At 40.5% G+C, this 17,308-nt stretch overlaps 1 protein-coding gene across 12 annotated transcripts in view; it reads left to right on the top strand.

The window, feature by feature from the left end:
- Window positions 1-445: 445 nt before the first annotated feature.
- The window catches only part of madd (MAP-kinase activating death domain), a 52,766-nt gene continuing 35,903 nt past the window's right edge, over window positions 446-17,308 (top strand). For all 12 annotated transcript variants that reach the window (XM_079665408.1, XM_079665418.1, XM_079665415.1 and 9 more), the window contains exons 1-7: window positions 446-748; window positions 8,906-9,118; window positions 10,311-10,949; window positions 14,197-14,500; window positions 15,962-16,093; window positions 16,222-16,335; window positions 16,749-16,829. In XM_079665408.1, coding sequence (XP_079521534.1) covers window positions 9,060-9,118; window positions 10,311-10,949; window positions 14,197-14,500; window positions 15,962-16,093; window positions 16,222-16,335; window positions 16,749-16,829 — 1,329 coding nt within the window. In that variant the 5' untranslated portion in view covers window positions 446-748; window positions 8,906-9,059. The remainder of the gene's footprint in view (window positions 749-8,905; window positions 9,119-10,310; window positions 10,950-14,196; window positions 14,501-15,961; window positions 16,094-16,221; window positions 16,336-16,748; window positions 16,830-17,308) is intronic.

A 17,308-nucleotide genomic window follows, 5' to 3' on the forward strand; every position in this document is an offset into this window, starting at 1 on the left:
TTTGAGATAAACTGAAATATTGATTAATGCGCACTGCCTCTGGTAAAGATAATATTTTATAATTAAAGCAAGTGTAAATGATAAATGTAGTATTGATATGTTTTCTTCACAAAGCTTCATTTTTTGATTTTAGTTATATTATTGTGATGAACATTGGTAATAATTGCAGTTTTGGGGGGGTGGGGTCGTGTCTCCATAGGCCACTTGTATATAGCCCTAAAAAGGCTTCGGCCGGCCCTGGCAGGCGATAGAACTTAACAAAAATACTTCAAACTGTCAGACTAATATTTTAGTGAACTATTAGAACCACGGCGGTACTAAAGTCAGTCCCTGTGGAGCGGTTGAGGTGCTTTTCCTCGGGCTTTCAGGATCTCTTCCGTTAGGTCTGAGTATGCGGAACTCCCTTTACGACGATGATGATGATGATGATGATGAGGAGGAGGAGGAGGAGGAGGAGGAGGATGTTGTGAAGGCAGGTTGTAACAGACTGAGCCGCCCGTCCATCGAGCTCAGAGGCGGACACACACTTCCCATCATTTATTCATGCTGCGAAACAGTCTGACGGAGAAGCTACCGCCTTTCAGCCGTCGTTTCCTAACGATACATCGTGATATAAAATAAAGAAGGCTAATTCAGAATACCCACCGCCTCTCTGCTTGTGTGACCGTGGAGGACACCCACCTCCCAGGCCGTCATCAGCAGCTGGCTCCCCAGCGGACGTTAGCGGCTAACCGGCTAACGCAAGCAGGTGAGGCTGGTCTCATTCTTCGTTTCTATTTTAACACACCTATCGTATGTATGCCTGTAACATGTGAAGTGTTTTGTGATGCTGCCACCGTGGTTTGATGTTTGGCGTTAGTTTTATTGGTGAGATAAACCGCTCAAGCTACTGTTAGCAGCTAGGCAGCTAACTAGCTAATCCATCCGTGACGTAGAAAACCATAAACCTAGAGGATGCATCTTTAGGGGTGAACATGTAGGACAAGGCCTGACAGCTTGTCATAATTCATAAAAAAAGACATCTCCTGGAGTTAAAAGGAGGCGTTGGCTTCGCCTTTCCACGTCTGTCACTCAGCATCATTGCAATACGATGATAAACTAAAGCTAGTCAGTGCAGATTAGTGTTTTATTAATTCCTCCCATATAGCGTTACATTACTGTGTGAAGGTAAGGGAAACACACCACGATATAAACCAACACTTATTAAGTTTTTATGCTACAGAAGAGCATTATACATCTACAAAACCAACCATTTATTGACTTGCATGCTTATCTCGCATAGATAATGTACAAAGTCCACAATAATGACCTTCCTGACTGTATTCATAGGTTGTTTACAATTTAAAGAGAGACAGTATAGTAGGATTTAGGTTAATAGTTCTGTTTGAAAATTCAACGGTAAGGACAAATATCAGGAACACATGTATTTCTGTCAAAGGGGTTACCTTATAGAGTAGTCGTGACTAGCATTCAAGAATGTATTCACTTTGTAAAGACAGTTAAATAAGGATGTAAACAAATATGGAATGATTAGTATTGTGTATGAATGAAATGTTTTTGTTTTATATACCCTAAAACATGTTTCGAAAAAGGGTTGCCTATTAGAACAGGCTGTATAAGAAGACAAAGTTGAATAAAGGTTTAGCTTACAGCTTTTTGGTCTTATTTTTTCCTTTATTATTTGATGCCTTTTTGTATTTATTTTTTGGATGTTTATTATTTTTTGAAAATTGTTATAAGGACCAACATAATTTACTACTACTGCTGCTGGATTTCATCCTGCGGTCAGCATATGTCTCTACTCTTATCTCTACATTTGATAGTAAAATAGTGTGTAACTCCCGTTAGCTGTAACTGACACCCCTTCATTGGAAACGTATCGCTGTTTCAGAATTGATCAGCAGTTGTATTATTTGACACAATTGCAAACCAGCTTTTGACACAAACACGACTCAAGAGATAAGGAAGTGGATTTGATGGTAAATGGATTTAATGACCATTACACAGCAGTTATAAACAGAGGGAATTGTTGATATCCGGAAAGTGAAGAACAGTGTAGAATATCATCCTGGTGCAGGTCAAACATCCCTCCTTTATTGTAAGATGCAATGGTGAGTAAGAAATGCATCACCTGTGAGAAGGCATAGTGCATCGTGGTGAACTAGAAGTCAAGAAGCTTTAAAGTATAGTGTCTTTTCCAGTACAAATAGTATAAGTAGCCATTGTTGTTACAGAGGGGAAAATGGCATCTACCATCAGAGGGTCAGTGGTTTGATCCCTTCTCCCTGCAGTCAACATGTCGAAGTGTCCTTGGGCAAATACATCATCAACCGCATACCAGACTTATTTAGCCTGGACAAGGTCTAGAAACGTGCTTCTTTCAGGCAGTATTAGAAATGAATATATAAGTACAGAGGAGAGTGTCACTTTTCAGTGTAGGCGAGAGACTGAGCCAAACTGTTTTATTGATAGGGGACCAAAATAGTTCTTATATCTGTTCAGCCGTGGAACAAAATTGGTTCAATAAGAAAATATTCTAATCTAAAGGTTACAAAGAAATAATCAATACTTTCTACACTTCATCTCTCTCTCGTTTGTGTGTCCTCGCGTGACTCAATTGAACAGATTCTTCTCCATTGCTACTTACTGCTGTTCACTCTGACTGGCAAGAATTGCTGTCCATGCTGTAGGCCTGTGAATCATATCCATCCCTCGGAGCTTATATAAGCAGTGCTGCATGCAGACCACACTGACCAGATTCTCACAGTGTTGTAGTGTTTCCTTTATTCCAGAGAGAAAGGTTCAATAACAAGCTCGTTCATCAAATACACTCAGTGAAGTGGCGTTGTCCTTCCACCTTCTTCTAACATGTATCTTTGTGCTGGATGAGTCGGCCTCCTGCTCTGCTTCCAGCTCAGCTGCTTCATAAAAAAGCAATTTTGGCTGTACACCAGGAAGCATTCATGCTGCCAGACCTGCATGTTGATTCATTGTCCTGATGGTTTTGCAAGATAAAGAGGCATGCATCTGTGTTGTTAATATAGGCCTTGCCCTAGGAATATATCTTTATGTGGTTGGAACCATTCCCTCTCTGTTTTTAGTCTTTCGCTGTGAGGATGATGCAAATGGTTACAACACTCACACATGCTCAGAGTTGAGCCATGCATGTAGAACGGCTAGAATAGTGTGAAGAAATAGCTTTTAAAATGGGGTGTTTCATACCAGTTTCTCAGAGCAAAAATACTTGTTAATGTTTAATAAGGTTCATTTTGGTCTTCTTGTTTATTGAAGGCGCATTAGTGTCAGCTTGCAGTGTATTTGAATCATTTTGCTAAATGTTATCCGTGCTGACATTAAGCTGACTCATCAGACATACTTCAGCCCACTTTAATGCTGTTGAACCATGTCTTCTCATGGCACCGCACACATCAAATAGTGTTGGTAAGCTTTCTCATTCCGTGTGTTAATAACCCTGTCAAGTAACCTTTATTTCTCCCCAAAAAATAGTCAATAAAGAAGCTCAACATTGTTTATTTTACTAAATGTGTCACTGACAAAGGCATAAAAATGTCCTCTTATGGATCTATTTGCGGTAAAAAGAGAACAAAAAGAGTTATTTTGCCATTGTCACTACTTAGTATAAAAACATTCAGTTAGTGTGCCGTAGACTCCATCACCATTGTATCACCTCATTTGGGGATAGTGAAGAGACATTGTTTTGAATGAAAATCTTCTGGATTATTATCTTAAGAACAATTTACTGTCTTACATTCGTGCTCCATTAAGAATAATCAAGTTAAAATGTATTTTGTCCCTTTGTGAATGGCTCCTCTGCTCATGAGTGGAGCTCTTGGACATAATTAAACCCATAATGCATCTGAAACTTTCGGTGATGGAGTCACCTCCCTGGACACAGCTGTGCTCTTGCTGAGGGGGTTAATGACACTAGCCTCATCCCAATACCCTTCCTCGACTCCTCTCTTCCCCTCCTCCGGGACTTGACCCGGAAATCGATCAAGACATGCCATTTTGAAGGACGTCCCAATAGCTGAAATGCACACGGAGTCGTCGAGGAGGGGTGAGGGAGGAGGGGTGCGGGAGGAGATGAAAGGGAGGATACACGCGAGCAGACTACGCGGAAGTGTTTTCACTACTCGCGTATAAAAGCCCCGCCCCCACCATCACAGCTGGTCGATTTCAGGAAAACCCACAATCCACAACTGGAAGATGAGTGGAAAAGCGTCACATAAATGTATAAGTGCTAACAGCTCCGTGGGAATTATTATGTGCAATTCATTTCTAAAAGGCTTTCACATTACTATAATTATATTTTTATTTAAATGTAGGCTACATTTTACACCAAAACGGAACACAAAAGCAGGACCAACCATCATACATTGAATTCCTTGACTAACAAGAGAAAGATTCATTAATTTAAATAAATATTTAACCAAAAATGGGCCGGTTCTAAGGGGTTATTCAGTTAAGCCCGATGAGAGGGGATACAGCTGTGCACATGTCATCATTAACAGACGTCGTTTAAAAGTGACGTTTGAGGGAACGAGGACATCCCAATTAATACCTGAGGACTCCTCTGTCCTCGCGTCACCTCCTCGTGTCTCTCGCTCGCATCTTACGGAGGCGGAGCTAAGACGCAAGGAAGGGAAGCGAGTGAGGGAAAGGAGGAGTCGAGGAGGGGTATTGGGATGAGGCTACAGTGTGATGGGAAGCTTGACTCTAGTGTCCCATTCATGACTTGCATGCAGTCCATTTGTCCATTTGTCTTTGAAATCCACATGTAAATCACAGGATTTTCACAATCTTCAACTATATACATATTCAATCGAAAATACAATCATATCATATCAATCACAATATTGAAAAACCTTTGTGTGTTCATATTAGCATATGTCTCTGAAGCAACTGCTTTTGTTTTAAGGACTAACTGTGTAGCTGTTGGGACCGAGAAACATGTCGGCACAAGTTTCAAAAACAGTAAAAGGGTAGAAAAACGACACAGAATCTGTCAGGATGCGTCGTGGTGACATTGACACCGTTGTGGCACACACAGGCTGCGTCTCGACAGCTCTTATAACCGCACTGAAACGGGAGAATCTGTACAAAATGTGCATTAACTCCTAAGTTAATAGTTATTTATAACACTTGTTTTTTAATGTCATAACCATGTATATATCTTTTTTTTTAAGCGACTTTTGAATTAATTTATTTCACAAATTATGAGAATTAGGTTCATTCGTTAAAATACAAAATGTTTATATTCATTTTTAACTCATTCAAATGTAAGTGATTGTTTGCTCATTTAAGACTTGGCACATATTCTAGTAGAAAACACGGCGTAGTCCATTTCCCCCCAGGCTACTCTTTCAATAGCAATGCATAAATGGAACTGCTGGTAAATGATACATCCATTAGCTAACCAGTGCAGGGATAACAGCCTTTAAGAGACATTGAAAGACTGCTGGGAGTGTTTGTGTTTCAGGGTGGAGGTTTTGTATGTAGTGTTTGTTGGTTTTATTAAAGGCTGTTTTCAGCGTTGCATGACACGTTGTTTAAAGGAGATCCTGCCACTGTATATTTTCATCTTCGCACACAATTGCTGATGTCAAATATGTTTGAGCACTTTTTTTATTGTCTCTGCTTCACTTTGAAGTATAATATATGTATGATATAACAACATATTAGTGCTAGGTTTCAGCAGTGTAAAGCATCACGAGTTAGCAGTCATGTTTAGGTGCTTGATCCTCAGAATACAAAAGCAAGAGCTTCTTTGTGACTCAGAGCCACCATTTTATAACGCTGGGAGAAATCTGTTGAGGGAGAATCAGAGATACCAAGTTCTCTGCTTCAACTGACAAAAGACTAGACTTCACATCAAAGGCAAGGCAATTTAATTTATATAGCACTTTTCAGCACGTGGCGATTCAAAGTGCTTTACAGATTAAAAGCAAAAGACATCAGACACAAGTTGTTCTTTGAAATAGAAATGCCTTTCGTTATACTCTTTTGTTGCTGTTCACACCACTGTAGATGAAGAACACAATAACATTAATGGCATTGAATGAACAGTAGTTAAATAACATATTTTCATCCTGACAATGCACATCAGTAACATATCACATTATTGCAGCTAATAGGGTGACATGAATTATCACTGGGAATGTAAAAAGCGCCTAGCACAATGCCAACCCATAATCCTTAATGTCCCCTGGTTGTTTTGTTTGCTTTTTAAACAGTGTTTTATGCATGCTCATCAAAGGAACAGCTCATTCAAAGCACTGCTCCTGTGAGATGATTGAGCAACAGTGTTTGTAGCTTTGTTTGACTAAAGCACAGCCGACTAGTTAATCGCTCATGTCCTGTCACCGAATCAGCTGAAATATTGTTGTAATGCTGTCGGTGAAAAGCTGTTTAGCTGTACTTTATGGTGCCGGGTTGGAAATTAGGGCTGCAACAAACGACTAATTTGATAATCGATTAATGAAGCGATTAATCGACTATTCGACTATTACTGTATGCCTTGCACAATTTCTCAAACGCTCTTATTTAGCCATCAACTTTTAGATTTAGCTTGAGGTTGTTTTAGTCATGTGGAAACTAACAATGAAGACAATAAAGATGAATACTTGATTCAAAAATACATATATTATTAAATTAACTTAACAAATTGTGAACAAAATGAGCATTGCTTTTTATTTAAATTAAATAAATAATATTTCACATCAAAAGAAACAATGTTTTAACAAATCGTAATCTGATGACAGAACTGTAAACAGAATAGCTGAAATTTTGACAAAATAAAGAGTAACTCTGTTACCTCTAATCATTAACCCATGTTTGTATAATTGAGTTAACTCTGTGTCTTGCTGACGTGGAAACGTTACTCGTGGATGGGGCTACAGAGCTACTAGACAGACAGTCGAACCCGGTGCATTCCTCCGTCTGAATGTGGTGCACTTTTGATAAATGTTTAGACAAATTGCTCGTGTTACCTCGCTTACAAGCTAAACTCTTATTACACTTTTGGCAACGAGCATTGTCCACATCGAGACGGGTAAAGTTGAACCACACCTCGGAACGCGTTCTCTCCGCCATCTCCGCAGTGTGTTGCTGGCGCTGATTGTTGCAGCCGCGTGTGTGTAAACTGACCCACCCCCTCGCACACAGACGGGGAGAGAGATCTCGTTTGATCGAAAATACATCATAGACGCATTTCTGTCTTTTTGCATGTTAGAAACGAGTTGGCGACACTAAGACTGCGATATAATGTTTTTGTAGCAATAATACATGACATATATTTTTTAAATGTCTCCAGTACCGATAAAAAAACCAATAACTTTGGAGCTTAACGGCGCGTAAAACACACGTGATGACGTCACCAACGAATCGACGACTGAATTAGTTGGCAACTAATTTGGTAATCGATTAAGTCGATTAGTTGTTGCACCCCTATTGGAAACGTACCGTCCTGCCGAGTTTACAGTTTGGAGATTATAGTCTCCTGACTGTGAGATGATGCTAGCCTGCAGCTGAAAGTGGCTCCATGGTGGGAAGAGCCTTCTGTAGAGGGGCTGGAGTAACCTGTCAGTCACTGGGCCATAGAGCAAACTGTGAAGGTGCTTATTCCACCAAGACCCGTAAGCTGCTTACCATTACAGCGAGCTTCCAATGAAAAGTCTGTTATCCTCCGACAAAAACAAACGGCTAACATATTGATCGTGATATGGTTGCAACTTGTATGATCATTTTCATTAACAAAATTATCTGCCTATTATTTTGTAGGTCTATTTAATGTCAGGAAATACTGGTCTTGCTTTTTAAACTCTTATTTTCTCACTTTTAAACAAAAGGATATTCAGTTTAATTTGATATAAAATGGAGAAAAGTATGATGTCTCCATATTTGGGAGGCTACAAACTGAGTTTTCTGACAAATTCAAACGATTCACAAACTTGACACAATAGGGTCTGAAATAATGATCAACATATCCGTGCAAGTCATAACAGAAAAATCAGCGCTCAACGTCTCGCAACACTATCAAAGTTTTAGAGGAATACATTTTTAATCCTCTCTGTTCAGAAGGATGTTTTTTTAATTTGGCTGTCATGTCATCTTTTGTGCTCCGCCAGCGTGTCATTCTATGCCATCTACTCTCTCTGTAGAGATGGTTAAAAACGTCAACATTGTTAATGTCTTTCATTTTTCATGTGACATTGAAATGACATTTGCGAGGTACAATGCTCTTAAGAAGAAGAAAAACATCTTAAAATATTTTTATTTCTGTCAGGTTCAAGTGCTTTTGTGATGAGCAGTCAAACTAAAGTGTTTGGGTTGTTTTTCTTCACTTTCAGTCTTCTCCAAAATACAGTTTAGTGTTGCATTTATGCTTCCTGATCCCGGATGGGTGTTTTGAGGACAACACAACATTGCTCTGTGTCTGCTCTCGTGTTTACCCAACCAATAAAACTCCTATCCCGTAGATCTATAAAAGATTAGGAGATGCCTCTCTAAACGTGCTTGTATGCACACAAACCATCTTGTCATGTGGGTTTGAAAGACTGTCTGTATTAAATAGTTAGCACTGCCTGAAGTACTAGATGAGACGGATACAGAAAGAGGGGAGACCGCTGCGAATAGAATAATAGCTTGCACCTTGACATTTTGAAAAAAGTAAAAGACCATAAATCATGATGCCATATTTGGCCCAATTATACAGCTCTGAAAAATCATGTGACTGGTCGGTGTTATGCCGTGCTGGTGGAGCAGATGTCTACATAATGCATCCTCAAGGTTTCTCATCTGTTGAAATTCCAGTGTTTATTCAATTATGTCCATAAAAACACATGACCTAAATTAAAAAAGTTTTCCTCCTTTTCTTGTGTTGCAGGTTTTCATTTTTCTTGAACCATCACTATGATAATCAAAGAGCTGTGTTTTGACTTTACACCGGATCTCTCCCAGCTGTGATGGAAAGGCAACACTGACTTGAGAAGGACCATAAATCCTGGATGCCATAACGTAAGGGACGTTGTCAATCAAAGATGGAGAAAAAGAAACCATGCCCTCGCCTCCTCGACTACCTGGTGGTGGTCGGAGCAAGGTAAGAACTCAACTTGAAGTGATATCGTACTTTTAGTTTAAAGGAGTAAACGGGTCATCATAGGGAGGGTCTAAACACTGTTTTGAAAACGACTGTTTAGGCATAGCAGTAGTTGAGGAAATATAAAGTATTGGACTGATTTAACATCGATTACATTTTATCTCAAGCATATACATAAATAGATTTTGTGTGTTAGGGATATTGATGTCATCATGACTCAATCATTTTGAATGATTTTGCTGCTCAAGGGGATGTTGTTGCAGAGATTCCAGCAGATAAACCCAGAGTGATCACACAAAAATGTGTACAAGGCAACATCATCACACAAACGCTGTATGTGTTAGTTAGCCCACCTAGCACCTACAGCTAGCTTTAGCTTGAACCTTGGCATTGTGCTAGTTACCGGTTTACTTTACAAATGTCAAGAGAACATTTGAGTTGCCTCAGTTTCCAGAGTCATATAACGCCGCCTCACAGGAAATGAAAAACCGTGGTGTCTTGGCATATGATAAGAAGACAAACTGGGCTTCCTGGTAGTCAAATCCTCTTCTTATTCTACCCTGCAAAACACTGCTTAACATTATCCCTCTATTCCTCTCTTATTGTTTTGTTGATCTCAACACAGTTTTGTCATTTGTTTATTTTAAGAGTGGACTTGATTGAAACTTCAAAGATTTAGCTTTGGATTGCATGCAACACTGTATATGTGGCATGCATAAAGAAGGATAGTAGCACATTGTTTCAAGCACAGTAGCCACAGGGGGAAAGGACAATTCACATGAACACCTTGAAATTAGAGGATTGTCAAGTCTGCTGCTGTTTTTGGAGTCACACTCCGAGGATCTCTACTGAATCGTTTAAGAAATGATGAATGCTTAGTTGTGGTTGGGATGGTTTTTAGTAGTGACTTTACGTTTCTTGGAATTTAGCAGCTAAATATAGTTATACATTTGCTTTTATAAGCTACCGACTACTGTCACGGTTTGTTAGTCATTGCAATCAAGAGATCAATGTCTCCTCACATAATAACCATTTCAAATTAAATTCAGAACTGTGTTTGAAGGGATATTGGATTTGCAGATACATCAGATATGAGTACGGAAAACATGATCATAAAACCACATAACTCATGATGGGCGCAACACAACAGCTTCTTTTAATACAAAACAAATATTGTCCTTCTCTCCTCCAGGCAACCAAGTAGTGACAGTGTGGCCCAGACCCCTCAGCTCCTCCGCCGCTACCCGCTGGAGGACCACCATGACTTCCCACTTCCACCAGATGTGGTGTTTTTCTGCCAACCAGAAGGCTGCCTGAGCATACGCCAGCGCAGGGTTAGCCTTCGCGATGATTCGTCCTTTGTTTTCACGCTGACAGACAAGGACTCGGGAACCACTCGTTACGGAATCTGCGTCAACTTCTACCGCTCCTTTCAGCGAGGGCATCATCGCGCCCGTGGGGACAAAGGTGGCTATGCGGAGACGTCCTCACAGGCAGCAGAGACCGCTAGTGATGGATCAGATGCCAGCAGTGGAGGCCCACCATCCTCAGTGTTATCGCCACCTAACAATGCTGAGTCGGCAGCTACTTCCGGGGAAGAGAGCGGAAAGCCAGGTGCCGAGCCAAATGCCGGCAAGTCCCCGCAGCACAGACGCAGCGCTGCTAAGATGGCCGCCAGGAACCGCAACAGCACGCTGACCTCACTGTGCATACTCAGCCACTACCCCTTCTTCTCCACCTTCAGGGAGTGCCTTTATATTCTCAAGAGGCTGGTGGACTGCTGCAGTCAGAGGCTCACCCAACGAGCTGGGCTCCCTCGCACCACCCAGAGGTGAGACTGGCTGCTCTTTCTTGTTGCTTACTCTCTTTTTTTCTTCTGCTTACCATTTCATCATGGTCCACATCAAAACATACATGAACTGTTTTAGGCCTATCTTGGTTTCTTAAGGGGGTTCTTCTTTAGCTGCTATTAACAATGATTTCATTAACTAGAAGTCAGTTAAATACAGATTATATTCATGCTTGCCAGTTGATGATTGCTTATTGCTTTTGAGAGTCCATGACCTTTTTTGTTGAGCCACCCTCAGGCCTTTGATCATAAGTGCTCATCAGGCGGATCGCCCCGAGTACGTTCATATGGCCAAGGGCATAAAACCTTTGATTTAATGAAACCATGGCATTTACTTTTCGACCATGAATTGTTATGACTGACATGTTTGCTATGTTTATTTAACTCTGGACTTTACAGCCTCGATTGGGATGAGGCTGTAAGTCATAAAGAAGCCGTCCCCTGATAAATTAATGCACACCTATGAAACCTTTAAAAAAGAATGAATCGCTCTGCTTGAAAACTATGATAATTAGGTAAATACAGCTCATGTTTGTGTTACCCTTCATCATCTGTAAACTGTTGATTAACATAATTGCAGTCATACTGATATTGCATGCAAACTATGAACCACACAACACAGGGTTGGCACAGTTGCTTTAAATCCTTTTTTTCTCAAGAAGGCTGATGTTTTTTTTACAATAAATAGCAAAGATGTGTTGCTCTTACAGTGTTCCTGCTGATATTGTTGCCAGTCCCTACGGATTCTACCCCCCCCTCCGTCTGTTTCTCCCATATTCCACCTGTTGTGCGTTTGTTTATTTGTTTTGCAGGAATATTCTGAGAGCCTTTGTCTGTGGCTCCATGCAGTTTTGCAGGCCATCTGCAGCTTGTGTCACATTGCGCTTTATGCTATCTCAACCCACCTCAATGATAAATAATAGCGACAAAACAACAGTGCGTTGGAAAGGTTTTGTTTTGCAGCAAATATGATTTCACCAAGTGTGTGATATATGTTAAGCTGAGTTACAAAGAATGTTTTTTTAGAAAACAATATAGGATATAAAATGTTTTCTTTTCGAGTAATTCAGTGGGGTAATTTCTATTGATGGTTGAGATGCGTTTTGGTTTGCCACTGAGGCAAGGCTGAAGGTACAACTTATTGGTTTTCCTTCTGAAACACCATAGCGAGGAATAGCAAAGTCATTTGCCGGTTAGACTTTAGGTGTTCAACGTAATCTATGTTGATTTTTTCTTGAAGTACCACCAGGATTGATTGATTTATATTTAGCTTATTATGCAGTAAACACCCAGAGCTCGACACTGTATTTATCTCTGTGTTACATGTTTGGATGTGGCAATTTCTTTGCAGTGCTCTTTAGGTTATTCTGTTGCCATGGGTGACACATAATGGATTGCAATTTTGAAGAAGCAAAGTGTTAATTAGGCTGTCGCTTCACACCGGCTTAGGCCCAGCATGATTCTCTGATTGTCGGACCCCTGTGGTGAACATGTTTTCTAGGGCTGCTACTAACAATTTCTGTTCATTATCGATTCATCTGGCGATTATCTGCCTTGTTTTTTTTTCTATTAATGGTTTTGTTTATAAAATGCCAGAAAATCCGTTATAGTTTCTCAAAATGGAAGAGGAGGTCTTTAAATGCCATTTGAATGTTTAAAAAGACATGTTCAATTAAATATGATGTCGGACTGTAAACAAAGAAGTACATTTACATATGCAGCCTAAAAAGACAAATGTTTTCATGTGAAAATGACTTATTAATGATTATTAGATTTTACAAATATTGGGTGATTTTCTTTTTTTGGTCGATCCACTAATCAACTAATTGAGGTAGCTCTAATATTTCCGTTTCATTCCCTTATTTATAACTGTATATATGTATAAGTGCAGCTTTCCCCCTCATCACTACAAAGGATTGTAGGAATGGTTAACCTCAGATCTAGACCTGTTCCCCTGGTAAAATGCTGTAGCGGCTCCCCATATCATTAATATAGATCACTGGTTTCCCTGAAAGCCTGGAGAAGGACCTTTTAGCCAAAGGCTCACCCAACCTCATCATGTTTTTCCCCCCGACATGGTGGGTTGAAAAGTGGTGTGGCACTGACGGAGAAGGAGGAGAGCCGCTGCCTGATAGCTGCGAGCGCTTGGTGCTGTGGTGCTCCGACAGATTGAGGTCTCTGGCTGCCTTTGGGTAGCAGCTGCAGTTGGTGGGAGGGCTCCAAAGGACTAATGATTGTCTCACTCGTTGACAGACACACACACACACACACACACACACACACACACACACACACACACACACACACACACACACACACACACACACACACACACACACACACACACACACACACACACACACACACACACACACACACACACACACACACACACACACACACACACACACACACACTCTGAGTATACACTCCAGAGAGGGCTTAATGACACCATGTGTGTGGAGAGTGGAGGGTTTGCACATCAATATTGCGGCAATTAAAACCTTATTTTTTTCAATCTCATTTGGTAATTATATTAGTGATTTTATTTTGGTTTGCTCATGGTAACTGTTAACACCAATATAATGAGCAAATTATTTTATTTTATTTGTTTTAAATGTCTGGTCCTCAAATTAATGATTTGTAGCATCGAGCAGCTAGCAACAGTTGTTTAAGAACATATTTTTCATCATTGTTCCTTCATTTGACAGATTAGGATGGGTAATCATGCTGTTATATGCAGTGGGGTTACTCATAACTGTTCAATTAGCTTGGCCCATGAGAAGCAATCAGTTGCAGTTGTGTTTCGTTTTAAGAGTAGCATTTGCAATGACATAGCAGTGTCACTTGAGCTAGTGCTGAAATGACTTTGACATCTTTTATGCTTTAGGTCTATCAAACCATGATGACAGATATTTAATGAGTTCTCAGATTTGATGATCTATTGTCTCTCTCGGTTTTATTTCATTACAAATGTTATATCTCATGTTTAAGATAAACCTTTTAAAAACCATCACATTGTTCCATGACATGATGTCTTCAAATTGCATGAACGTCATGGCATTGGACCGATAAGTGAAAACCAAACAATTTAAAGATATCACATTGGATTTAAGAAACTTGAGGTAGATTTTTCAATTTCATGAAAGTGAACGAGAATAATCTGTAATGAAATAATAAAAAGTCGAAAAAGAATTCTGAATATAATCTCTGTTTATGACCTTCCCAGGGACACGATGTGGCGGGTGTTCACGGGGGCGCTGTCGGTGGAGGAGAAAGGCAGCCAGCTGCTGGCCGACCTGCGGGAGATCGAGTCCTGGGTGTACCGGTTGCTTCGTTCCCCGGTACCAGTGGCAGGTCAGAGGCGTGTGGATGTGGAAGTCCTGCCCCATGCACTCAAACGGCCGCTCACATTTGCCCTGCCTGACAACTCCCGCTTCTCCATGGTGGACTTCCCCCTGCACCTGCCCTTAGAGCTGCTGGGTGTGGACGCCTGTCTCCAGGTCCTCAGCTGCGTGCTGCTGGAGCACAAGGTAAGGACGGCACAGCAGTGAGTTCATGGGGCAAACTGCTTTTATCATTCATTCACTCTTTGCTCTCCTTTATAAAAGACCAGGAGGAGATGTGTGGTTGTCTTCACCAGTGGGATTTTATTTAAAGACTGAACTGATTTTTTCAGGGAGAATAGAGTGGCCAAGCTATATATAGTGTGATTTGATCGGTCATGGGATACTTCAGTGCAGCTGCATGCCCCCGCCTGGATAAAATACATTTTTAAAGACATCCTGAGGAATGATGCCCAGAGTGAACTTCATCCGACATTTCCTGGGTTCCGTACAGTCCCCCGCTATAACCATTTCATGGAGAGTGGATAATCATGATGGCAAAGAGAAGCCTGCGGACACTGTATGACTAAAATGAAAGACTCCTCATCTCTGTCTCTCCTATGTTTAACACTAGAAGCATTAGTAGCAGTGTTTACTGCTTTGGGGGGGGGTGCTGCCTGAGCGGGGGGCGGGGGGGCATTGGGATGTATATTTTTTAAAATCCTCTGTAGCAGAGAGAGGAGCTGTGGATTATTGTTATTGATTAATCCATCAGAGTTTCTTAGGGTCAAAAACACTAAACTCAATTTAAAATGAAAGCGTTTAGTTTATTTAATAAAAGAGCACATGTTCAATGTGAAAAGTGACGGTAGTTATAGATTATTTGCAATTTGGTGCTATATATATATATATATATATATATATATATATATAAAAAAAATGAATAAAAAAAATATATATATAATTATTATTTTTTTTAACACCTTGAATTTCAGGGGGCTCCGTTGGCGGGGCGCAGCACCCCTCCAAGACAATGGAAGGGGAAACACTGGGGATGTAATTGAAATCCTTGTTTGGCTGGCGATGGTGTAGTGTTCTGTTGTTGCTATTGTCTTACCGTGACATTGATACACAGGCTCATTTGCAATTACCCAAAGAAAAGCTAAGCTTCACAGCTTCAGTCACACCGCTGAAAAAACATACTGCTTGATAAATGCTGGACAAATGCTCTAAAACTAGCATTTATCTGGGGCACCTACCTTAATAGATGTTTCCCATCCAAAAATTAGTTTTTATTTACCCCATACCTGTATAAAGGGCTGCCATCTTGTATTCATCCATTTATTTTCCATGTGAAGATGAATTCAATACATCATTAAATCCAGTCAGGCTGAACTAAGTGCTGCCTGGAAGCTTTCAGAGTGACTTCCTTTTAAGCACTTTGTGCTGCCAAATACATTTTTTTTAATAAAAGCTCAGTTTTTAATATTGCTGTACTGAGTCCAAGGCAAATTCAGGATACCACAGCTTTATATTATGGACAAAAAATGAAATATGGAAAGATTGGACAAATATTTCTGTGATAGACCAGCAGAAGAATTTAACTAGCTGGTATAACAGTATGAACATCTACCCATCAAGTGTTTCCTGTCTCTTGTTTACCCTCAGGTCATTCTTCAATCTAGAGATTACAATGCTTTGTCAATGAGCGTCATGGCCTTCGTTGCCATGATCTACCCTCTGGAGTACATGTTCCCCGTCATCCCCTTACTGCCAACATGCATGGCCTCTGCTGAGCAGGTAACACTCATCATTCCTCATAGATACATTCAAATAAATGGGTGATTCCTCAAAGTTTTCAATTGAAATGTGATCCATTGTGTTAACATCATGTTTTGACTGACCGGTATGTGTTCTCCTCCCCACAGCTCCTTCTTGCCCCCACCCCCTACATTATAGGAGTACCCGCCAGCTTCTTCCTCTACAAAGCTGATTTCAAAATGCCAGACGACCTTTGGCTTGTGGACCTTGACAGCAGCAAGGTCAGAACATTAACTCATGTGCTCGTCCTTCTGATCTTGTTTAGTGTGTTTTATTGATGTCCAGATTTAGATGACAGAGATCTATTAGTTAACAACCGTTATGCCTCCGGGATTTCCTCCCATACATTCCATTCGTATGAATGCGATCCCTCTCGAACGCCTTGAAGGAATTTCTTCAAATTTGTCTTAAAAGGGGAATCGAGGAAGAACTGATTTGACGATTCACAAAACATGTACTTGGCCTTGAAAATATATATGCTAATTGTTACACTACACAAATCTCGAATAAAATAAAACGGTAAAGTGATGACATTTTAGATGTAAGCCTCACTGTCGACTGTTTGTCAGAGGAATACAACTCTAAAGTTATTGTTTTTTTTAAAAATTAATTTAGTTGTTTTACTTGTCTACAGGTTATTGCTCCTACCAATGCAGAGATCCTACCACCTCTTCCAGAGCCTGAGGCCCTCGAGCTCAAGAAACATCTCAAACAAGTACTGTGTGATTTGCGTGATTCCTCCTAAATGTGTATCTATAAAACATTTAGAATCTGCTGTGCCGTGGCATCTGGGTCTCAGCCCAAAGCTTCTGCTGGCACATGGAGCAGTCACGAACCAAGGGGCTGCTCTGGAGCTTTCATGTTTGCTCCTGTGACTGTTAGCTATTTGCACTTCTTATGTAAATGTGAAACTTCTTTTTCAGCAGTGTGAAGATTAGGGGCTCCCTTCCTCAACACAGTTGTATGTATTGTAGATGAGTGTGAGAGCCTTGGAAATTGGTTTTGTAGTGCACTAACACAAACAAATGTTTTTTTATCTTTTTTTCCTGTTTTCTTTGCATGCTCTAGCTCTTGGAGGTAAAATCAAATACTAGGACCCTGCTACCCTTGCAAACCCTTTAGTTACGCTGGTAGTAACTAACTTGTCCCTCTAACCCGATTCTCCAATATAACTCCAGAACCTGGTTCTGATTC

The sequence above is a fragment of the Notothenia rossii genome (genome assembly GCF_949606895.1).
Source record: "Notothenia rossii genome assembly, chromosome: 2".
Classification (NCBI taxonomy): Eukaryota; Metazoa; Chordata; class Actinopteri; order Perciformes; family Nototheniidae; genus Notothenia; species Notothenia rossii.